Source organism: Dama dama, chromosome 24, assembly GCF_033118175.1.
Source record: "Dama dama isolate Ldn47 chromosome 24, ASM3311817v1, whole genome shotgun sequence".
Lineage (NCBI taxonomy): Eukaryota > Metazoa > Chordata > Mammalia > Artiodactyla > Cervidae > Dama > Dama dama.
This window is the reverse complement of record NC_083704.1, coordinates 22946533-22972142: the sequence shown is the minus strand read 5'-3', so window position 1 is coordinate 22972142 and position 25610 is coordinate 22946533. Positions and strand designations below refer to the sequence as shown.

General features: G+C 47.1%; 1 protein-coding gene across 3 annotated transcripts in view; it reads right to left on the bottom strand.

Moving 5' to 3' along the window:
- Nucleotides 1-25610, bottom strand: part of SRGAP3 (SLIT-ROBO Rho GTPase activating protein 3) — a 247967-nt gene that overhangs the window by 62921 nt on the left and 159436 nt on the right. For all 3 annotated transcript variants that reach the window (XR_009690322.1, XM_061128036.1, XM_061128037.1), the window contains exons 4-6: nucleotides 19987-20049; nucleotides 5259-5444; nucleotides 902-1030 (exon numbers count right to left, since the gene is read on the bottom strand). Coding sequence is in view for 2 of the 3 variants with exons in the window: in XM_061128036.1 (XP_060984019.1) it covers nucleotides 902-1030; nucleotides 5259-5444; nucleotides 19987-20049 (378 nt within the window). In the remaining variant the exon portion in view is untranslated. The remainder of the gene's footprint in view (nucleotides 1-901; nucleotides 1031-5258; nucleotides 5445-19986; nucleotides 20050-25610) is intronic.

The following is a 25610-nucleotide window of genomic DNA, read 5'->3' as shown; positions in this document are numbered from 1 at the left end:
TAAATAAACAAATGAAAGGGCTGTGTGAAAAAGAAAGCTGAAAGGGAGGGGAAAAGGAGGGCTCCAGCCTTGGAAGCAGGAGTGGTGGGCACTTGACGGCAGGGCCAGGCAGCTCCCTCTCCTGGGGGTGGTGATAATGACACTAATGCGTCCCTCTGCCGCGGAGGGAAGAGCGGTGACCCTGTGACTTCCTGAAAGGGTGCACCGGGGCCAGAGGAGAAGGACGCCCTCACAGAAGCCTGACCGAGCACCTGCTGGGCCGGATGCCTGTCTTCATGAAGACACACCACGCAGCTCCAGCTCCATCACAGCTGACACAGGAGCCGCCCCAGATCTGGTGCTCACAGCATTCCCGCCCAAATCTGGTTGTCCCGCCAGTGCGTTCTGCACAGCTGGTGCTCAGGAGCCAGGGTTCCATTTTCCTTTTACTTCAACTGCCTGATTTCTCCCAACATAACATCCCCAGGTAAACCTGATCGGTGTAATTCTGTCTCATTCATTATTTTCTTCCCTATGTCTGGAGGACTGGACCCCAGGGGTGCTGAACATATAACCAAATTTACAATCATGGGAAGTCCCCAGGGCATGAACTGTGCACAATCACCCCTCTATCCCCAAAACCAGTAAAGGGCCTGGTGTAGAGGAAGGTGTCTGGAAAGTGCATGCTGAACTACACCTGCCCAGCCCAAACGTGCAAGGGCTGCCAGAGGCCCACTCCCACCCGGGGAGGCAGAAGCCACAGGGTGCTACTCCTCTCTTAAATGCTCCCTGCCTGTCTCCTCCATCAGGGCTCCCGGGGCCACCGTCCACCCCACATGTCAGCAAAGAACAAGGGCCAGCCCTCCCACAGCTGATGACTCTCGCCAGGCAGGTCACCAACGTAGATTCCCCAGGAGCTCACGTCGATGAGGTCGGAGACATCATGGATGTAGTATTTGCTTATAGCCGCGTTGGTGGCCGCCAGATTCAGCAAGTAGTCGTTCCGGGCCTTGGTGCACTTCAGCTTGTTCTCGGAATACTTTGCCTGCCTCTGGAGGAAGGAAAGAGTGGGCGTGAGAGCATAGCCACGGATGCGAAGAATTCGGGGTTTTCTATGTGGCCAGTATCTGCGGTCAGCCCCTCATATGGCCCTGGGGTACCTTACTCCATGTGCTGGGTGAGAGAGATCTAGACACCGTACTCAAAGAGCTCCACCTCATACGACACGTGTAGCCGACAACAGCACTGTCGGGTAAGCTGCAGGCTTTTCCTGGGTTTGCCAGAGTGGAGTGTAACTCACACCTCCAGGGGCCCTTACTCAACATCCCCCAGAGGCTGCTCAAACCCTGACGATGGCCTGTGAAGCCCCCCCCGACCTGGCTCTTCCTCCGTATTCCCATCCTTTATGAGGCCCTCCTCTGTCCATCCTTTAGAGGCCAGTTCACTTCTGCCTCCAGACTCAGGCTCCTTCCCTCCACGTGGCAGGCCATCCTTGCCGGTCCCTGCATGGCCTTCTCCACGTCACTCAGGTCCTTAGCCACGGTCACATGCATCAGGGTCCCTGGAATCATGCCTGCCCCTTCCCATGCTCTATTCTGCCCTATTTTTCCCAGTTATTTAATCTTTATTCAAGTTTTAGTGATTATTTTTATTTAATTTTTAAAAGACTTTTTTAGAGGAGTTTTAGCTTCACAGCAAAACTGAGAGGAAGGTAAAAAGACTCTGGGCATGCCTCCTGGCACCCCACACAGTGCCACCCAACCCTCAGCACCCCCTACCAGGTTACAATTTGTTACATTTGTTACATTGTACATTTGTTACAATTGGTGGGCCTATACTGACACATTGCTATCACCCAGAGTCTACAGTTTATGGGAGGGTTCACTCTTGGTGTATATTCTGTGGATTTGAACAAATGTATAGTAACAAGTTTTCATCCTTACCGTATCAGAGCAGTTTCCCTGCTGGAAAAATCCTCTGTTCTCCACCCGTCAAAATCCTCTGTGCTCCACCCATCAAAATCCTCTGTGCTCCACCCATTCACCTCTTTCATCCCCCTCTCCCACATAATGGTTGTAACCACTGATTTTTTTTTTTTTAACGTCTCCATAGTTCTGCCTTTCCTAGAATGTCATATAGTTGGAATCATATAGTATGTAGCCTTTTCAGATTGGTTTCTGTCACATGCATTTAAGGTTCCTCTATGTCTTTTCATGACTTGATAGCTCATTTCTTTTTAGTGCTGAATAACATTCCATTGTCTGGCTATACCACAGTTACTTAGCCACTTAACTACTGAAGGACATTTTAGTTGCTCAATTTTTTTCATGAGTACTTTTCACCACCCTAAATTATATTTTCTTTACCTCTTTGCTAACTTGCTGATTTTCAGTGTCCCCTGTGAAGTCAGGGACTTAATGGTCCCTGTTCATGGCTGGGTCTACAGCACCCAGAACAGTCCCTGCATACGGGCAGCATGAAGTGATTGGCACTGGCTGGATGTGAGTGGTGGGGTGAGGTGGGGTGTGGCAGCCAGAGGTGCAGTCTTCACCCAGTCTGAGCTGGACCGCCTCCCTAGGAAGCTGCTTCCGTCCTGGGCTGTCCTGGGCAGGAAGCAGGAATGAGTCCACGGGTTGGAGAGCTGTCTCTTTGCCCCCTTCAGACAGATGAGCCCCACTGCTGAGGAGGGAGACAGCCTCCTTTAAGAAACAAGGCTACATCCTACTGAGGTACTCTCAACCTTCCTCCCTACAGATCACGTTCTCCTGTTTAGTGGAGACCTCCACTGTCAGCCTTTTAATTCTCCGCAGACTTCTCTTCTGACCTTTATTCAGGGTCCACTTACTCTGGGAATTTCTAGCAACAAACTTCTGTCAGTCACACCCTGAACCAGCCACACACCCAATCTCCACAGAGAGTTTTGATATTCCTGGCCCATTTCCAGGGGATTACTATGACCCTGAGACCATTTTCAGCCCTTCATGGTCTCATAGAAGTTTATACCTGCAAAGGATATTGAAGATATCTTAGCTTAATTCATTCATTTTACAGGTGAGGAAATGAACATCGAAGAGAAATAGGTTGTCCAAGAGCCAAATGGCCAATTAGCATACAATCCTGAACTCAAACTTAGTTTCCAGACCCCCCTAACCAGTACTGTCTCTACCCCTCTATAGATCCCCTTACGTTGTAGCTCTGTAATTCCCTGCTTGGTTATCTTATTTTTTAAAAGTCTATTTCTAGTGTATTCTCAGACATATTGTATCAAAGTATATTCCCAGAGATATTGTATCAATACAACCATCACCACTATCTAAATTTAGAATATTCTGTCTCTATGGATTTGTCTATTCTGGACATTTCAAATAAATAGAATCATATAATATGTGGTCTTTTGTAACTGGTTTCTTTCACTTAGCACACTTGTTTTCAAGGTTCATCCATGCCGTACCTGTATTCATTCCTTTTCATGGCTGAATATTCCATTATAGGAATTTACCATATTTTATTCATCAGTTGATTGTTTCTACCCTTTGGCTATTATGCATGAAACTGCTATGAAGTTCCAGGAGTGGAACTGCTGAGTTATATGGTAACTCTATGTTTAACATTTTGAGGAACTTTCAGACTATTTTCCAAAGTGGCTGCGCCAGTTTACATTCCCTCCAGCAATGTATGATGGTTCCAATTTCTCTACATCCTTACCAACACTTATGGTTATCTGACTTTTTTATTTCAGCCACTATGGAGGGGGTGAAATGGTATATCACTGTGCTTTCGACTTGCATGTCCTTAGTAACTAATGATGCTGAGCATCTTTTCATGTACTTATTGGCCACTTATATATGTTGTTTAGAGAAGTGTCTATTCAAATCCTTTGCCTATTTCTTAACTGGGTCGCTGCCTGTTTATCTTTGAGCATATTTTTCTTTGGCTTTGGAAATGACTCTGATATTTTATTTGCCTCTGGTTACTTTTCCAGCTTACCGAGGTCCTGTTGGATTTTATTCCCACTCAATCTCCTATAATGAGAGCTGTAGGATCATATAATCATCAGTCTCACAGAATTAGTCTAATAGAAGTCCAAACAAAAACAAAAAAAAGAAGAAGAAGCCCAAACAACATCTGATGCAATGTTTGGCAAATAGAAAAAGCTCAGGAAATGTTTGCTGATTGTATGGAATGAATGAATGCAGAGAATTCAACAAGAAAATCATAGCCCTTTAAGAAGAAAGGAACCTAAGAAGTAACCTAGTCTAGGATGAAAAACAACAGGATGCACACTGCCCCTTTAAATTCCCTGGCTGTGGCAGACGTCATTAATTGATCACAGTACTATCTTTAACCAAAGCCTTGAGGGGGCTCACAATCCTCAGCCTAAGGCTCTGGGTGCACGTGTGTGTGCTAAGTCATTTGGTCTGACTCTTTGTGACACTATGGACCATAGCCTGCCAGGCTCCTCTGTCCACAGGATTCTCCAGACAAGAATACTGGAGTGGGTTGCCATGCCCTCCTCCAGGGGATCTTCCTGACCCAGGAATTGAACCAGTGTTTCTTAGTCTCCTGCACGGGCAGGCAGGTTCTTTACCACTAGCGCCACCTGGGAAGCCCAGGGCTCTGGGTAGCCACTACCAAATGATGGCAGTTGATATGAGAAAAGAGATTTGTTTGCAATCACTGTCAGATTTTAAAACTGAAGTTCAGAGTGTTGTTATAAATGTGGCATCTTCAAAACTCAGCCTGTCTGACTCCAAAACTGGCACTTTCACCACGCCCCACAAAAGCACTTCTCCAGGACCAATATGCAAGGATTCCGTATGGCCCGGCTTTGGCCTGGCAGTGGCAATCTCTTCAGAATGGTTCCTTAGATGGTTCCCAGGTGTTGGCTGGTACCCCAGGACTGTTGCCTCTTGTTGGGACACATTAAGGCCCAGTCAGCACCCCCAGCCACTAAATCGACCTCCAGGGCAGGCTCCACCCACACTAATGCCTTGTGATTCCTGCCAGAAGATGCTCCCTGCACAACAGTCTCATCCCAGTTCAGCTCTCCAGCCAGCTGAGCAGCTCTCCTTCTGCTGACCTTGGCCAGAGGCCTAATATGTGCTAGCAGAGGCATGGCCAGCCCTGTCTCCACCACGGCACTGTCCCCCGCCGGGGAGCCTCTGCCGACAGCATTAATCCACCCCCAGACACGCGGGGTGCAGAGCGGGAGGCCCAGGCTGGAGGGAGCCTGACCCTCCCCTTCCTGCCCTGTCCCAAACCCCAGGGCCTCTGCTCGCCTTCTCCTTCATCTTCTCGATCTTCTTCACAGAGCTGCGGCGCTGGGGCCGGTCCTCATGCCGGAGCAGGTTCATGCTGAGGTCTCCCGACTTGTTGAACTGCTTCTCCTCCTGCTTCTCGGCCTCCTTCAGCTTGCTTTCCGCACTGATGCTCTCTGCGTGGTACATGTGGTAGGTTTTCATGACCTGGGGACACAGAAGTGCAGGCGATCAATAGGCTGTTACCGCCCAGCACGGGTGGCCCTTGGTGCTGCCAACTCCCTTCCAACCTCGGTGTTCTGGTCGGCTCTGCCCCTGCCCTCCTCCCATGACACTCTCTGAAACCCCTAGGCTCTTCATTTTTATACAAACTGTCTGAGGACTGGAAATGATACCATCATCATTAAGGCCTTACTGAGTGCCAGGAATGAACCAGTAAGGAGGAAATCAAAAGGGCCACCTCAGCCCCTGAGCTTCTGGGGGCTCTGGGAAGTGATGCATTGAATGTGGCTTTCTTCAGCTGGCCCCCCACCCACCCAGCCCTGCCAGCTGTTTGGCTTGCCTTTCTCTCCCATCCCTTTCCCAGTGTCGTTGGAAAAGGCCCTCCTTAGGTACTCATGGGATTTCCATGGGAACATCCTTCTTACTTACACACAAATCATTTTCTCAGCTGTTTCCTTAAGTAAATTTGGCCTGCAAATGGCTCTGTTCCCAAAAGGAATATTATTGGGTAACCTAATAGATATTCTATGCTCTCAGAAATAAACTCATCCTTAGCTATAAAATTAATTCCTTTAAAGCAAATTGTACTGTGCTACCCTAATTACATATTAAGAATTAGATATTGCTATAACAAGGGAATTTTTGAGTCAGAAGAAATTCTACACATCATCTACTCCAACCACCAAGTTTTACAAATAGGAAAACTAAGGTGCAGAAAAACAAAGTGGCTTATCCAAGATCATACAGTATTATCAGTATGGTTTCCAGACTTTATATCCACGTGATCATCATCAGAATCAAGACACCGAACACTCCCATCACACCAACAAGATGCCTCATGCACCTTTATGGCTCGTCCCCACCACTTACCCCAGCCCCCTGCAGTCACTGATTTGCTTTCTGACACTGCAGATTGGTTTTGTGTGTTCCAGAACTTCATATATATGGACCCGTAGAGTAAAACTCTTTTACACCTACCCTTGTTCACGCAGCATAATTTTTCCAAGATTCTCCCATGTTGCTGCATGTATCAGCAATTCTTTTTTATTGCTGATTAGTATTCCCTTGTATGGCTATACCACAATTTGTTTATCTGTTCACATGTTGATCATTATTTGGATTGTGTATAGCTTCTGGCTATTATGAACAACGCTATTGAGAATGTTCACATACAATTCTTTCTGTTGATGGATGTTTTCGTTACTCCTAAGTAAATAGGAGTGGAATAGAGGGTCATAGAGTAAGTGTAAATGATATACGTAACCACAGTAAAAATTTGGTCTCAGACTTTTAATACTGTTATATCATATTGTTGCCTTAATTCATTACCATTTGCTCAGCAGATGTATTTGGAGCAGCTTTAGAGCAAGCGAGGCCAGTCCTATACCAATAGTATTCTATCTCCCAGTTCCCAACTAGGAGTATACTTTTCCAGTGCAATATCGTTTATGATCATCTTTCTATGCTAAAAAACACAAGAAATTTCTGGAAATCATGGCTCCTGAGTCTTGTTGGTCCTTTTCTCCTGTTGTTTGGACAATTAACAGCAGCTAATGGAGCAGAGGCGTTTCCCCCGGGGATGGGACATGATTCTGCCTAACCAGGCCCTTTAAGTCAAAGAACTCCGAATGCATTACTGGCCAATGTTATTACCTCCTTCACTTCAAAGGCCTGTGAAGTTAGACTATTAGAATAAGGAGGTTTCTTCTGTGATTCTTATCATGAAATCACAGCATTGATCTGTTGTTAAGGAAGTTTGTCATATGTCAGGAGTCAGCAGGGGCAACATCTATTGTAGAGCAAGTTAGGTAAGAATGCGGACTCTGGCCTAAATATCTGGGCTGAATCCTGATGCTGCCACTTAGCAGCTGTGTGATCTTGGGCTAGTCACATAACCTCTCTGACCTCTGCTCCCTCATCTATAAGATAGAGATAATAAAAGCACCTATCTCTTAGGTTTGTGGTGAGACTAAATAAGTTAATTTTTTAAGATACTGAAATAAATACCAACTACACAGTAAAATCTATGTAAGCATAAGCCACGACCATTGCCACCACCATCTACATCCCCGATTTGGGCTGAGTGTTTGAAAATCTTAAACTTACTTATTTTACTTCAGGAAAATACAAACTTTAGAAAACATTAGCTAATGTGGGAAAAAAATTTATTCTACACCACATTTCTCCCTCCTTTCATCCTGAAAACCTCCCCAAATTTCAAAACAATAAATGAAAACTTGCAATTAACTTTTCTTTGTGGATCTTGGTGGGAAGACTTTTCTGCATCCAGCCCATTTTTTTTTTTTTTTGCAGTTGCTCTAAAGCCTCTAGAGAGGCCCTTCTGGCTGGTTTCATCCCTTCCTTCATCCCCTCTGACTTCTCTAAGCTTACTTCTAAACAACTCAATGGGCCAGAAAATGTGCCAGATCAATGTGTTTTCGACATCTAGTGGCCAAAGGCGATGACTGCAGGTTTATGGATGACCAACGTAGTTGCCTACTTCAACAATCTTTAAGCCAGGGCTCCTGGAATGGAACGTGGCTCAGAGCTGGGAAGCCTGCTGAAGGCTGTCTCTGGGCCCCTTTCCCATTCTCGATCCGTTCCTTGACCCCTGCACCTTCACAGACACCACTGGTGTCTGCATTCCTCCCCGCGCTGCTGGTGCTGTTCGTTTCTGAACTCCATTTCCTTTCTGGGTTCAAGGATTCATGCAAAATCCATTTTTTTCCCCCATTTCAGCTGCTGAGGTCTGCTTATCTCAAGCACTGATTTATCGTGTGTGTCAGGTAGCTCAGAGGAAGAGACAGCATTTCAATTTGCACCTAGAGTTTCCCATCCAATCATCCAGGCATCCATTCATCCAAGTGATCAAGGTCAGCATCCCAGCTGGGCTTTCTCAGCCTCCCACATTTTCCTTTGGTTACTTTTCTACTCCTCTTGAATCACAGAGTACTCTTCCTGCCCTCCATCAAGCCAGATTCCCAGAGTAGTCTCTGAACTGCGTTCCAAAAACCCCATGATTGGAGAACACAGTCCAATGACCCTGGGGTCAAACTCTATGTGATTCAGTTGGTAATTCCTGATCCCAAGAAGCATGGTGAACTGGACTGTCCAGGGTCACTTATGTCAGACAGCTGCCACAAGAAAGTTCACCTGGGGACATCTCTGAAGTGAGGTCTATTTATGCCCAGAACCCTCTAGATGCTTCCTTTATTTAATTACCTGAAACAGGGGCTTTGGCATGAAAGGCCCTTAGCTCAATGGTCCAGAACAGTCTGCTTAATATTGCCAGTCCAGGAGGTGCTGAATAATATTTAAACTTACCTATTACTTCAGACTTTTCAAACCTCTCTTCTTATTACCCATAAGGAGCATTTCAATTAATCCTGGGAGGCAGCAGAATAATAATAATAGCAGCTCACATTTACTGAACACTTACTACATGCCAGGCCTAGTTCTAAGCACCTCACAGACATTGATTCACTTATTTTTCACAAAACCCCTATCAGGTAGACTATATTCTGCCTGCTTTACCGACAAGGAAACCACGACACAGGGATGAAAGGGTGATCTGCACCATGGAGACCCAGGAGACCTGCTTCTGAGACGACCCTCCCACCACTTGCCGGGTGGCTGCGTGGCAGAGGCTTAACCCCTCTGTGCTGCCTGGCAGAGACCAGAGGAGGGGCTTGCAGAGACCTTGGGAAGCTGTGACGGCAGAGTGGCAGGCTGCCAGCAGTGTGGGGGTGTGGAAGGGAGCAGAGGAGGATGCAGGAGTTCAGTCAAGTCACTGGGACACAGCCTTCAACCTGGGATCTCTGGAGGGGCCTCAGAGATAACCAGAAGCTTACTGCCAGATGGGAGTTCAGTTTCCAGCCCTCGAGACCCTATCAGGGACAGCCTTTCAGAAGAAGTCTAGCACAGGTTGACAAGTACTAGGTAGGGACATGTAAGTGGAGACCACTGTTCTTGGCTCCAAATCAGTTTCATAGGTTCTCAGAGATGCTCCAGAAACCTTCCTATATTATCCTGTCCCTGAAGGAGACTGAGGCCCAGAAATGGCAAGTTTGGGGCCTAAGTATTACAGCAAGCCAGATGGCCAGGCTGTCAGTATTTCCTCTTCTGGTGATCATGCTGCCTTTGCTGTGCACGCTGTGCCTCTTGCATCTTCCCAAAGCCTCAGATCATGAAAATAGCAAAGTATTATCTGCACAGTTCTTCAAATCCAGATTTAGATGCAAAAGAAGGCAAAGGCAATCTGGAAGTTCACATCATTAATAAAAGGACAGGCTGGGGCAGGATAAGGATCAGTTTTTAGAAAAAAAAGTTCTCAACATGCAATTCTGTGTACGTGTCCTCCACCCAATAGGAAGGGCCATCCCTGGGCCACACAAGAGTTGTGAACGAAGTGAGACCCTTGGCCAGAGCATAACATAGATCCTTAAGGAAAAGAGAAGTACCCAAACTTCAGTCCGACCACCCACATTCTGTGCTGCCTACATTCTCTGTAGAACTTCTAATCACTGTCTTATTCATTTTGCACATTTACAAACTGTCTCACCCAACTCAAGTGCAAAGTCCATAAGGGCCAGGACATTGTCCATGATCATAATCCCTGTATTAGAGCAGAGATTGGTACCCAGCAAGTATCAGTGTATATTTGCATGAATAAATGAATGACAGCTAGATGGCTGGCTGGATAAAGTGGTGGCTGGATAGGTAGATAGGTGGGTGGGTGGAAGGATGCATGGAAAGATGGATAGATGGGTGGCAGATGAATGAATGGATGGATGGATGGATGGCTAGATAGATGGGTGAATAGGTGAAAGGATGGGATGGATGAGGATAAAATAGAGTTCTATTGCCTTTGTTCTAATGAATATATAATCTTTGGGGGTAGGGCAACAGCTACACCTTCAATTGTTAAATATTTATTGAACAGCTCATGATGCTCCTGGTACTGAACTTGGACCTATACGAGGAAACACTACAATGTAGAAGACAGAGACAGTCTTACTGAATACACACTCTAGTAGGGAGACAAACAATTATGCAAGTGATTATCACAGCATATGAGAAGTGCTATGATGAGGGGAGTAAGGGCTGCTAAAGGAAGTCTTCTTAGAGGAGAAGTGATATCTAAACTAAACCTTGAAGGAAGAGCAGCTGTCAGATGGGTGGACAGGGTGTGGAGTGGGGGAGGATTGTTCCAGACAAAGGGAGCGACGTCAGTATTAAGCCCAGGAGAAACGTGAGCCAAACAGGCTTGAGGAACAGCTTACAGGTAGAACACCACCAGGTGCTTATTTGAAAACCAGCCAACGGAGCCACTTTCTTCTCCTCCCCCAGCTTCTCTCCCTCAGCAGACATCTGCTGTTTCTCTCTGTCGAGGACCAGCCAGTCCTCCTCCTTCTGGAATGGCTTCCTGATTTTCCTTGAGGAAATCCCCCAAATTCCCTTCCACTGTTCTCAGCCCATGTGGTTCAAGGGAAACCGACACTGCCCTCCAATCCTTGCATGTGGGCAGGAGACCCAGGCCTGACCTGTCAGTAAACATGATGTTAATCTGGCTGCAGTGATGGGACCCCCAGCCTGGCCAGTTAGAAACAGCCCTGGGGCTCTGCTGGAGACACGGGGAAGGCAGTGCTTGCTGTCCACTAGGGGGCGCTGAGCTGATAGGAAGTGAGCCTGTGGGGGGCGGGGATGGGGAGGGGGATGGACGTGGGCCAACTTTATCTCCACAGGAGAGAAGCCTCCTGTAGAGAAAAACAACATCAAATGAGGGAGGGGATGGGTGGAAGGAAGGAAAGAAGGAAGGGAGGGGGAAAGAGAGACAGAAAAGAAGAAAAAGTGAGGGAGGGAATAAGATAAAATGGAGGAGATGTCGTTCTGCTGCCTTTGCTCTGGTGAGTATATGAGGGGCGGGCGGCTACACTTCCAATCATTAAGTATTTATTGAACAATTTATTATGTGCAGACACGATATACCAGGTGCTGCAAATTTTACTGTGTGGAAGACAGACAGGGTCTCTGCCCTCAGATTACACACTCTGCTGGGGAGAAAGACAATGCAACCTCCGAGATTCAATAAGCTGCCATTTTTACATATGTCAGATTGTCCTGGCTTTCTGTCTCTTGCTCCTGAATGAATCCCAAAAGGCGGACTTCCTTCCCCACTAGGTTTCCCGCTACCCAGATCAACCCTGGTCCCTACTGGCTCACACTGACTGGCTGAACAGGGGCGACTCATGTCGTATCCTGGCTTCCTGCTTCTGTGCCTCCCTCTCCACCCAGGAAAGTCCACTGTCATCCAGCTCCAATCCAACACCATCTCTTCTCTGCTCACACTGTGTCCATATCCCCACTGACACCTGTCACATGGCGAAGCCATGACCCATCCTCTAGACACACGGATCATCAGTAAACGTCATCTGTGTGAAGGAATGTCTCCATGGGAGAACTGAGAGGGGTGGGGCGGCTGTCTAGAGGGAAACCTTATTGCCCCCATTCTTCTAAGGACCACTGCTGGCCCTAGATGACACTGGGCACATGCCTGGCCAGCAGGCTATGACAGTCCAGCAGAGCCTGCCCTGCCCTGAATCGGAGCCATGCCCTGGTCTCCCTCCCAGGGCAGCATGAAGAGACAAGCCTGAGAGGAACCTCAGAGTTCCTCTAGCTTCCTGCCTTCATCCTGCAGATGTGGAATCGAGGACCAAGGCCCAGCTAACTTGCACTGTGTCAGGGTTTCCCAAAGTGTGCAATTCAGTTCAGTTCAGTTCAGTCACTCAGTTATGTCCGACTCTTTGTGACCCCATGGACTGCAGCATGCCGGGCTTCCCTGTCCATAATCAACTCCCAGAGTTTACTCAAACTCATGTCCATTGAGTCAGTGATGCCATCCAACCATCTCATCCTCTGTCAATCCCTTCTCCTCCTGCCTTTAATCTTTCCCAGCATCAGGGTCTTTTCAAATGAGTCAGCTCTTCACATCAGGTAGCCAAAGTACTGGAGTTTCAGCTGCAACATCAGTCCTTCCAATGAACACCCAGGACTGATCTCCTTTAGGATGGACTGGTTGGATCTCCCTGCAGTCCAAGGGACTCTCAAGAGTCTTCTCCAACACCACAGTTCAAAAGCATCAATTTTTCAGCGCTCAGCTTTCTTTATAGTCCAACTCTCACATCCATACATGACTACTGGAAAAACCATAGCCTTGACTAGATGGACCTTTGTTGGCAAAGTAATGTCTCTGCTTTTTAATATGCTGTCTAGGTTGGTCATAACTTTCCTTCCAAGAAGTAAGTGTCTTTTATTTCATGGCTGCAGTCACCATCTGCAGTGATTTTGGAGCCCCGAAAAATGAAGTCTGCCACTGTTTCCACTATTTCTCCATCTTTTTGCCATGAAGTGATGGGACCAGATGCCATGATCTTTGTTTTCTGAATGTTGAGCTTTAAGCCAACTTTTTCACTCTCCTCTTTCACTTTCATCAAGAGACTCTTTAGTTCCTCTTCACTTTCTGCCATAAGGGTGGTGTCATCTGCATATCTGAGGTTACTGATAATCTTGATTCCAGCTTTTGCTTCATCCAGCCCACCATTTCTCATGATGTACTCTGCATATAAGTTAAATAAGCACAGTGACAATATACAGCCTTGATGTACTCCTTTTCCAATTTGGAACCAGTCTGTTGTTCCATGTCCAGTTCTAACTACTGCTTCCTGACCTGCATACAGATGTCTCAAGAGGCAGGTCAGGTGGTCTGGTGTGCCCATCTCTTTCAGAATTTTCCACAGTTTATTGTGATCCACACAGTCAAAGGCTTTGGCATAGTCAATAAAGCAGAAATAGGTGTTTTTCTGGAACTCTCCTGTTTTTTCGATGATCCAGCAGATGTTGGCAATTTGATCTCTTGTTCCTCTGCCTTTTCTAAAACCAGCTTGAACATCTGGAAGTTCATGGTTCACATATTGTTGAAGCCATTGAAGTGTGCAATAGGAACCACTTGCTTGTGTTAAGAGAAGTGATTTCAGGTGTTACAGACATGTTATTAACTCTTTTCAGTTCTCTTGGAATCCTCCTGATTATATTCAGGGGAAAAACTCAGCTCGGTGCTCTCATATTTAATGCCTGCCTTGAAGGCAGCAGCAAGAATTAATATTGGAAGGGATAGTTAGGGAGTTTGGGATGGACATGTACACACTGCTATATTTAAGATGTATAACCAACAAAGACCTACTAAATAGCACAGGGAACTCTGCTCACTGTTATGTGGCAGCCTGGATGGGAGGGGAGTTTGGGGAAGAATGGATACATGTTTAGGTATGGTTGAGTCCCTTTGTTGTTCGTCTGAAACTATCTCAACATTGCTGATCACTATACTACAATATAAAATAAAAAGTTTTTTTTTAAAGAATTAACATTATTTTTTCTCCATTTTGCTAATGGAAACCTGTTATGCCAGTTTGTTTTCATTCACTAATGTGAAGTGTCATTTCCTTCCAAAATAAATATATATAAGTGTGTGTGTGTGTGTGTGCGCGCGCGCGTGTGTGCATGTGAAAGGCGCTCAGGCGTGTCCAACTCTTTGCAGTCCCATGGACTATAGCCTGCCAGGCTTCTCTGTCCATGTAATTTTCCAGGGAAGAATACTGGAGCGGGTTGCCACTTTTTAAAATATATGTGTGTTTATATAAATAGTTGAATGTATTTAGTAAGTAACTTCTGTGAGTAGACTTGGAGCAAGTGCTGCCACTACCCCACTGGGTGACCTTGGGCTGGCTACCTGGCCTCTCCGTGCCTCACACCGCTTGTCTCCAAAATGGGGTGATAACAGCACCGCCTACCTCAAAAGTGAACTGAGGATGAAAAGAATTAAGACGCTGGGCATGGCGACCCATTTCTGGCATGTGATAAGCACCATGTAAGAGTGGAGGCTCTAACCACTAGTGAAATGAAACAATCTCCAAAACATAGCTATAAAAGCAAGATGCAGAACAGTAGGCCCAGCTGGTGTCCCTTGTGCAGCATACACGTGTCCATGTATGTTGGTGATGAATTAAATATCTCTCCAAGGAGTCACCCGCTGAACTAGAAACTAATACCTGGGCATGTATGGGAGGAGGGGGAGAGGCAGTGAACAGGAGACACACTTGTCACTTGGTACCTTTTTGTACTGCTTAACAATCAGGGTTTTTTTCCATAGTGCATGCATTATCTATCTCTAAATATTCAACAATTCTTTACAAATGGCCTCTCTGGCTCAAGTATGGAAGAAGGGAGGATGGGAGATGGGAGAGCAATCAGGAGGTGGCTGAACTTTTTTAGGCAAAATATTCTCTGAGCTTGAGCTAGCCTAGTGGTGCTGTAGGCAGGAGGAGAGAGAGAAGAAAAAATGAAAAATATCTATGCTTCACTTTCATAAACACACAGTGATTTAACACTGATATTTGCCAGGCACTGTGCTATGCTTTATGCCACTCACTCATGGAATCCAGAGGATAAGGTAGTGAAGCCCCATATTCTAGGGGGCTGAGACTCAAAGGGTTTGGCAAGTGACAGGACCTGTAACCCAGGTCCATTTGGTTCTAAAAACCTGTATTCTTTCCAATACACACGGCTGCTTCTCCACAAATTAATAACAACAGGGAGAGGTTTTTGTTTTTTTTAAGAGTTGACTTAAAACTATTAAGTAAATGGCACAGGGCCCAATGGCATGATGAAAGCACAGTGGTTATACTTTAGTGATGACAGATGTCAGTGCAGAAAGACACACAGTGAGGCTGGCATGGAGCTGGGGCCAGAACCCAGGTGGCAGGATCCCGTCTCAAGCTCTCTCTACTATTGCATCCCTGAGAATGGTCATCGATAGGGAGACAGGGAGATGCCACTGCAAAAGTTTATCTGAGTGCCCAGAGTTGATTTCACATGCCTAAGCCCAGTGCAAATCAAATCAAAGATGGAGTAAGTAAAAGGTAGAGCCCATCTGTGTTACTCCAACCAGTGTCCACCTGTCACCAGCAGTGGGCTTGTGTGGATGCTCCTCAGGCCCCCTCCACATTGCCCTGGACCAAGTCTCAGGGCCCCACTAGCAGTGCTGGGCTGGGAAGGCAGGCGCAGCAGCCCTGACTGGGGAAGCCTCAAACAGAGCTCCTGAGCCCAGAGGAGGGGCCAGGTGGCAGACGCTACAATGTTTGTTAGTGCAAAGCACAACAGGTGCATTTTGTGAGGTAGAACTATTGAAAATCTGAACATATTTTTAGCTGAACAACAAAAACAGAATGTGTTGTTTCTGTTTTGTTCTGGCTTTGCTTCTTCCAGAAGGACTGGCACACTGGCCCACATTCTGGACCTCTGCCCTTCTTTCCTCCCAGGCCAATACATGATGAGCAAGAGCCATACTGCATCAGGCTGATGGCAGTCTAGGGGAAAAGAGGTGAGGTGTGACGTGGGGTGTGCCTCTGTGTGTGTGCACGTGCCCTGCCATGTTTTAGAAAGAAGGGCGCCTCAAGGTGATGAGGACTAGGCAGAGGGAAGCCCTGGCAAGTGTGAATGAATGAGTGAACCAATGAACAAATGAACTAACAAAATGCCCAGGCCTGCAGTCTTTTCTGTGTCCTTCCTGATCTCAGATGGGGACAAGTCTTTTCCCTAAAGTGGGAAGTAGGCAACCTTAAGCATTGATCTCTAGCATCACTATGCCCTTACCACCTCTTCTATAAAACATTACAAGAAAAAACGTGGGACTTCCTGGACAATCCTTTTTCAACATCATTTCCTTTTTAGTCCCTGTGGTCATGACTCGGGCTGGGGGAGGAGGGAACATCTAAAGGCTTGCATAACCAGGCATGGTAACCAGAAAGAAATCCCCAATAACAAAGCGTGGAAGTGGGGTCCAGAGTGCCCTCAGTAGTGGGGTGCTTCGGTGGATTGTTTATGAAGATGGCCACAGCAGCGGCTCGAGGGCCTCAGGGAGATCACTTTGCATTGGCACTTCAGAAGCAGGTTACCTCTCCATCCTACAACTGTGGACTGGCTGTGAGACTTGATTTGGGCAATGAGCTGTCAGTGCATGTGACACAAAGGCTTGAAACCCCACTGGTGTTTTCCCATTTGGAGCTCTTTTTTTTTGATTGGTCAAGAAATTGTAGCCGTATCAGTGGTTCCAGTGGAACCCAGCCCAAATCACCAACCCACAGAATCATGAGCAAATAAAATAGTTGTCATTTTCAGACACTGAGTTTTGACATAACTTGTTACACAGTCGTTGATAACTGATAAAGCCTTAAGCAAGGCTTTATTTCTTTGTGACTCAGTTTCTTTATCTGTAAAATGTGTGTTAATTAAATGATACATATAAAGTATCTAAAAGTGTGAAATACATTCTGGCCATGGTTGTTATTACTATCCTTGTTTTGACAATAAGGAAAATGAGGTCCAAAGACGGTATTTGACTTGGCCGAGCTGGGAGGTGGTGCAGCAGAAATTCAAACCCACCTCCCCCTGTAATGTTTGCTCTGCTATGATCCTATGTCGTCTCCCCTCCTGAGAATTCCTTTTCTCTTCCTCTCTCCCCCTCTGCTTTACTAATTCCTACCATCCAAAGGCACTGGGCTCAGAACTCACCCTGGATTTCAGTAACCCACCAGGAGCCAGCCCTTCACCTTCTGAATCCTCAGTGAGTCTTTCAGGAGTGCCCACATCCCCCCTCACTACCTCACTCAGCCAGTCTGTACCGACTGCCTTCTAGGTGGCAGCACCACCCTCGGGGACAGCAGTGGGGCCACTGCAGAGAACCTGGTGCCACGCCCGGGGACCCACAGTCTAGGCGCCCTCCCTCCGAGTCCAGATATCCAGCACACGCTATATCACCAGTTCACAAGTTTACTCTCATCTTCCTGTGCAGGTTCTAAACTCCTTGCAGACAAAACCAGCTTCTTTCATTTATTCATACATCCCTCCTTCCATCCCTCAATAAGTACCCTGGGAATAACAGGGATGTACAAGACACTTCAAAGACCAACTCTTGAAATATTCACAGCCTGCTGCTCTGCCTTCTGTGGTGCTAAGACCATAGAAGGCAGTCCCAAATATTTGAATTTAAGTGAATTTCTGGTCAACTACTGAAAACTCAGTATAGACAACAAATGCCCTGATGGGGGCAGGGATGCTGTGGGCACTGCTATGTTCTCACTTTTCTGCAGCAAGTGGCAAAAGGAGAGAGTGGGGAGGGGCTGGCCCTTCCTTCCCCACCAGTTCTGAGGCCATTGAGAAGCAGCTGGGAGATGGAAAGAGGGACCAACCTGCCCACCTGGCCTGTTCGTCTAATACCAAGGGCATGCACTTCTGTCCAGCCACCCTGCCCCACGACCAGCAGGAATACACGTGTGTAGGCACCAGCATCACCCTCTTGGTCCCTAACAACTGCCTGCCCTATCCAGCCCACAAACTGGAGAAAGCTTTTATTGCCAACCTGAGTTTCACTGAGAGCTGAAGTACCCTGCCCAAGACACAGCAGCCAGGCTCGATCTGCGTCTTTGGGCCTCAAGTGTAGTGCTTCTCACCAAGATCTGATGCCAGGGAGTGTATATGCCAACTGAAGAGACAGGGCAGAGAACTTCAAGATAACACAAGGACTTTTTTTTTAAAACCGCCGCAGGACTTTGAGGCCCAGAGGTGACGGCTTTCTTAAGGTGGTGGAGCTTGGTCTGCGTTTGAAAACTGAGTATGACAGAAGTAAGTGTAAGAGGAAAGAGGGCAGCTGTAGGCAGGGGGAGTAAGGGGGGTGAAGCAGCCAAGGTGGGGGATTGGGGTGAACAGAGAGCACCCAGGAGGGGAGCCCAGCTGAAGCCCGGAGGAAAGCTTCGAGATCTGAGTGTGACCAGCCAGGGTCCCAAACATAGACCCAGGTGCTGGAACACCATGGACGTGAAGTGCCTGAGAAACAGGAAAAGGTCCTGGATGGAGAACAAACGCTCTGCCGAGAAACATTTCATCTGGTTTCCGGTCTCGCCCCTTTGTCCCCATGCTTCCCCACTGCAGGAACGCACAGCCTGCCTCACCCTCACACCCTCCAGGGAGGTGGAGACAGAGTCTAAGAGGACTGTGGGCTCTGACACACTGCGCCTCTGGGTTCTCTTTCTCCTGGGTGTTCTTCACTTATCTTCCCTTTCGTTCTCACAAGGGGCAGGAGTTATTATTTCTGTCTATCAGCTGGGTTTGAAGCCAGGTGTCCGGCTCCAGAGTCTGTGCTATAAACCACGAGGTGACTCTTCCCCACAATCCCAGCTGCCTCAAAGTCAAGTCATGTTTTATCCAGGAGCAGTGCCTCCTTTCACCCAAAGCAATGACCTAATTAAAAACTGTCAGGGCTCAAGTTTTTTTCCTTAACTTGGAATCATAGAAATATGTGTTTCGACGTTGGTAGACCAACCATAGAAGTCTCACCCCCATTTTTCTGATTGGGAGACTGAGGCCCAGAAGAGGAAATGCCTGGCCCAAAGTCTCATAGCTGGTTAGAGTCTGAGGCAGGACTTCCTACCTGAAGTCCAGGCTCTTGGGCAAGGGCTCTTAGCCCCTTTGAGGGGTCCACCAGCTACTGGTCACCCAGGATGTGGACTGAGAAATAACAATATCAATGAGAGGGGCCTTCTCACAGCCTGCTCTTGGTCCTCTCATACCAGGGATTTTCAAATATAATTTTAGCCTCAGAATCCTCCCCTTTCAATGAGACACTTGATAAGGAATCTCCACATACTTTAAAAATAACAGTCCGATTCCAGCCTGGCGGGCTCAGAGGTGGAAGGCCTGTGGTTCTGTCTGCTGGGCCTCCCCACCCCTGGGGCTGTCCCTGGGGTTCTCATTCCTCCCCAAGGAAGCCCATGGCTCCTCAAAGCACACGTTGTAACTTCCAGCACCATTAACCAGTGTGTTTGTGTTCCCCATTCCCTCACCTTCTTGGATTCTAACATCCATCCCAAAACCACTTAGATCTCAAGCCCAAGCAGGCAGCAAGGTTCGTTCTGGGCCAAATTGTGCACGTTCTTACATTATGACCCTGAGATGGCAAGGCATGCTTATCAACCCCACCCCGGCCTCATGTGAGCCTCCGAATAGTGCTCCATTTAGCAGATGAGAATACGGAGACCCAGATGAGCTCCACACCCCACAGTCAGTAAGGAGTGGGCCTCGGCTTCTGCTTGTCCTACCTGAGCCTGGCTCTCCCCACCTCAGCTTGGCATCTTCTGCTTTGAAAGGTAACACATTCTCATGGCTGGCAGGTAATCTGAATCCCTATGAACTTTTACAAACTAAATGTGCCCAGGGCCCCTCCCCAGATATTCTGAAACAGAAGCTGGGGCTGTGAGCCATTATCTCCCACCCTGATAATCCTGCTGTCACTCGGGCAAAGGACAGAGCAAAAGGGCCCAGGGTGACCCAGACTGCTGGCCAGCCTCCCTCCAGTGCTGGGCATGGAAGCAAAGGGGGCTCGATCCCAAACAGTAGCGGAACCCGGGGTAAGACTTACTGTGTAGAGCTCGTTGGTGACCTTCAGTAGCTCCTCATGCATCTGCAGGCCAATCTCCTTGCTCTGTAACATGGAAGAACAAATGTCAAAGGGGCAGAAGGGTGCTGGCTGCACTGACCAACTCCCTTTTCAACACAGAAAGCGCAGCAATGCTTGGGGTCACGCGAGAAGGGGTACAGAAATCCACATAAACTTCACTGACCCAGATCTGAATTCTTCAACTCATCTCCATGAAACAAATCCACAGAGAGAGACTCCTTACAACAGGAATTCCTGGACCATGTAAGCTGGGGAACTCTATACATCACCTCCCTACCTTGGTGATTCACAGGGACGTCATACTAAATATTCTGAGGAGCCCCAAGCCAGTCAACCTGTTCATCTTTCTGTAATCCTGGGTATCCTAACCTGATGTGGCCAGAATGTGTGTCCCTAGCTCAGCATTCCTTAACATCTCATGAGACTGGGCTTCCAAAGAACCCAGTTTAACAAATAATCATCTAGCCTTTCAATTCAGTGAACAGCTAAAGTAAATAGAGAGTCCACTGGAGCATGAAGCAGGGCATATGGGTTCTAGCCTGGCTGCATCACTGTCTGGCCCCGTGGCCTTGGAACTGAAGCTATTGCATCTATAAGATATATATATATAGATAGATGGATATATACATATAAACTTTAAAAAGTTGCTTGAACAAAATGAGACAGGTTTTCTTATTGTAGAACTTTTCAGAGGCTTTCATCCCCTCATGTGCATGGACTTTCTAAGGCGTGGGGCATATAGGATGCACATGTAGTTGACCTCAACCCAAACCACAAGGTGACATATATATTTAATATATTGAGAGACACAAGTCAAAGAACAATGAACAGAGATAATTTCCAGGTCCTCTTCAGCCTGAAGAGTCAGAATTCTGTTATTTTGTGTATTATTATTATTATTATTACAGTCAGCCAAGTGTTCTGCATCCAAGGATTCAACCAACTGTGAATTAAAAATATTTGGGGGAAAAAAACCTAGAGAGTTCCAAAAAGCAAAGCTTCGATTTGCCTTGTACTGCCAGCTATTTACACATAATTCTATTCACATAGAATTTATAACTATTTACATTGTACTAGGTATTATAAGTAATGTAGAGATGATTTAAAGTATATGATTTAGAGAATGTACATCTTTATATGCAGATACTATATCATTCTATACAAAGATCTAGAGCATCTTTGGATTTTGGTATCTACCTGGTGGGGGGAGGGCCGGGCACAGCGGTATTGATGGTCCTGGAACCAAACTCCCCATATTGCTGGATGACTGCATTGTCATTATGATTTGAGGGGAGAGAAAACCCTCTCCCTGTTCGCCCAGGCCATCATGTGAGACTTCCATACTGACAAAGGTAGCTCTGCCCTCGACAGCAGAGCCCCTGTCCTTTCTCTCGACCCTCTCGGCCCCCTCGGCCCCCAGCACGGTCAGACTTCCTCTAGTTCCTGCACAGATCAGAGCCCTGGACTCTGGGGTCGCTAGGAAGGTTTAGCACCAGACATCATGCCTTCCTGGGCTCTGCTTCAGGCCCATCTCATTCCCCTTGGCTTCTAGGCCTGGCAGGGCCAAGAATCACCTCTCTGAAGGCAGCCCTTACAGGTGTCAGATTTCCTAACAGACAACAAGAGCTCTGGGGCAATTCCAGAGATCTGTTTAGACCTCCCTCCAGCTCTGCTGACTAAAGCAAGCGGACCCAGTGCAGAAGCTCAGGACTATCTCAGCAGAATTTTCTGTGTAGAGCTCCCAGGGAACCTTCTGTCACATCATGGGCATCTACAGGGGTACCCAACAAGCCGTTCCCATCTCCTTCCACTCTCCCTGAGTCTCAACAGCTGCCTCAGTTTCCCCTGCAGCCCCTCCCCCTGACGTTTGCTTCAGACTCTCTGACACCCCTCAGTGACCTCCTCTTGGTCTGGCCAACGTCTCAGACACTCAAGACTGTGTTTCTTATGTATTTACTTTTATGATATAACTTTTTTGCTAGGTAACAAGTACACACGGTTAAAGAAACTCTTAACAGCCAGCAAAGTAAAAGTGAAAAGTAGGTCTCCTGAGTTCCCAGAAGCACCTACTATTAAAGTTTTCTTCTGATGCCTTCTAGAAACAGAATATGAATATACACACATAGAGCTCGATAGCATATGTTCTTTTTTTAATATAAATGAAAGTAATCCACACAAGCCTTTGCATCTTGATTTTTTCCACCAAACAATATATCTGACAGATTTTTTTTTTTTCCTGGACAGGCCATGTAGCTCTTGCATTCTCCTTTTCTATTAATAATAGCTGCTTGGGGTTCCATACACCAGATATGTCATAACTAATTAACCAGCAGGTTGTTTTGAGTCTCTTAATATTCCAAACAAGGATGCGGTGAACATCTCTGTACTCTGTCACTGTGCACATGGGCAGGGACCCTTGCCAGATAAATTTCTAGAAGCAGCTCTATTGGGAAGAGTCTGGCCTTCTCAGCTCTGCCCCAGCCAGCTTCCCACGCACTGCTGACTTCAGCTCCCACTTCTCGGTGATTGGCAGCCATGTCATCACCTCCACGGCCCTCTCCTGGGCTCTGTCTGCACAACCCCAAAGACCCTATCTTCAGCTGCTGCAAAACAGTATCATTTGGATGATCCCCTCATCACATCAAATTCAAATTATCCAAAAGAAAATGTGTGACGTTTCCTCCATCTCCTCAGGTTCAGTCAATGGGATAATATCTTCCTAGACACGGCTACTGGAAATTTGGAGCTATCTTTGACACTTTTAAAAAATTCCTCCATCCTCAATTCAACTTGTCACTGCATCCTACCATCAAACTGCCTGGTACTTTGTTCTCTGCAGCAGACAATGCCGGCTCCCTCCCCAGCATTCATTCTTGCCTTTCCTGCTTCCTAACAGAGCCATGAATTTGGCCCTGTGTTTATCTCTCCAACCAAGTTCTTTCAAGGACATAGCCAACCCCATCCCAACTCAAGATGGTGCATTCTGTATGTGTTGTTAGTCCAGGGGTGAGTATGTGACAACTGCATGGAAGAGGACTGAAAAGGTTGAGGGGAAGGTTTCAGCTCTTCTACTGAGTGGTAGCAAAAATGCCTGGAGCCTCAGTGGCTATCAGCAGACCTCTTAGGACCAAGAGAAGAAGCAGCTTTGGGTGGCAGAATGAAAACCTAAATCCTAATGACCTCCCAAGAAACTAGTTAAACTGAACCCACAGGCTGTCTCTGGCAGAACTTCTACTTTTGTGGCTTTACTAGTTAAGTTATTTAAAAGCTGGATTTTTTGTCACATGCAGCCCAAAGCAACCTACATTTTCCATCACCAGTCCCAGAGCAGACAATGGCATCACTTCAGGGCCCAGATTCCTAAAGCTGCCCCTCAACAAAGTCCTGACTCTAGTCCCCGATTCCTCATGGTCATCCCAGTGTCATTTCCTAGAAAAGTATCTTACTGTGCTCCTCCAAAGTTGCCTCAATGCCTACAGGATCAAGACCCAGCTCTTTAGCTTGACTTTAAAGGCTCTGTGTGACTAGCACAGGGCAGTATGCTTGTATGCTAAGTCGCTTCAGCTGTGTCTGACTCTGCGACCCCGTGGATCACAGCCCGCCAGGCTCCTCTGTTCATGGGATTTCCCAGACAAGAACACTGGATTGGGTTGCCATGACCTACTCCAAGGGATCTTCCCGACCCAGGGATCAAGCTTGCATCTCCTGCACCAGCAGACAGGTCCTTTACCGTTAACGCCACCTGGGAAGCCTAGTTACTAGGTGGAGAGGGCTCAAATTCAGAGCCAGAGTGACGGGGATTGGAGACAGGACGTTAGAAACCATTTAACCTCTCAGCACCTCTGCTTCCTCGCCTGTAAAAGGAGTGCCTGTTACTGCTCTTCTTTGCGCTTATAATGGGAAGTATAATGATCTTGCTTGTCTACTTGTTTATGCATTTGTCACTTGTATTCCCCATTTGAAGGTAAACCCCATGGGGTCAAAGAGACTTTCTCTCTGATGGTAGGTGCTCAGATCCCCTTGTCACTGGGACCGCTGGCAGCAGACAGCCCTCAGCTGAGAGCATGCTTTAGTGATGGCATCAGAGGGCATGGTGACAAACCCTCCAAAGACTGATGCCTCATCCAAAGATATGGGGCGTAGAAACCAGTCTCTCCTGTCTCAACCTGGACAGCTTTAAAGGGTCGTTCTATCTTTAGAACTCCTTGTAGGGCCAGCTAAGACCTTGAGTAAGACTGCCTGCATCACAGCTTGACTTCACTCTGCTCCCTCCTCCACCCTCCCTAGGGGTGGATCCCAAGTATCTCCCTAATCATTCTGCTGTTAAATTTAGGCCTCAGAGTCAGTTTCCCAGTACCCAGCTTGCACTGTCTCACTTTCCCACTCTTCCTGCGATGCCACAGAGCCTGTCACCCAGTGGGTGCTCATTAAATACACTTGCTGAATGAACCTATGAATGAATGTAGTGACAATTCCTCTAAGCCTTAGTCTCCTTATGCATAAACATGGAATGATGCCATGGGTGTCATGAAGTCCTTGTGAGGCTAGAAAGAGATGATGCATATGGCAGCACTGGTATCATACCAGACACAGGTGAAGAGCTCGGGAAATCACGTTACAGACTGAATCAATACCCACTGGATGCCAGGGGCAATGTGAGGAGGTTGCCCAGGAAAGGGAATTCAAAACTGAATTTTTTATCAACTCTTCCCAGTTTGGTGGAATCAAGGATCAAGAACCAAAATGGCATGATGTGGAAAAGGCTGCAAAAGAGTGAAAGAGGTGATATGGGATGAGGGGATAAAGAGCCTGGAGGGACCACCTCACCTTGCATGGGCGGCCAGAAATGGCATTCTAGGCAAGGGCCACAGCCTGAGCAAAGGCATTCTCCCCAGGAACAGGGGAAAGTATGGTTTGCAAAGACAGAAGCATAACAACAGAAGAACTGAAGACATGCTTGACATGGAGGCTGGGCCAGATCACAGAGGCTGACAAAGTGGATCTGGGAGCCTCTGCAGGTTTGTGAGCAGGAGCGTCTGATAAGCAGTCTGTGCTCTTTCAAGAAGATGAAGCTCTGGGTAGATGGAGGGTGGGCTGGATGGAGGCAGTAAGTTTCCACAGGGAAACTGCCTGAGTCTCTGCTCTCTCCCCATCAGCACCAGCCTGGGTGGGACTGGCCACAGTGAGTGCTCAGCCAACAGTCACTGAACTGTGAAGGACTGAAGGCATTTTATTTTTTATGGTTGGGTTTTGTTGGGAAAGGAAATAGTCTCAACTACTGTTCCAGAAACTACTGAATGAGGAACCCAAACCAAACATTCCATCATGAACAGGAGGCCAAAACCCTGATCATCCCCAGCAAACATCACACCCAGCCCTTGGGGACCCCAGGGGCAGTGTATTCACACTCTCTGTCCACATTTTTTGCATGACTTTCATGCCTATAGAGACTGGGGTGGTGGGTTGCTGCCTTCATGCACAGGAAGTGTGCAGACTGTAAAATATGATTATATTGTGCCAAGGCAGGTTCAACCACAGCAGCCCTGGTTCCTTGGGGTTGGAAGGACAGAGCCCTGTCTCTTTGA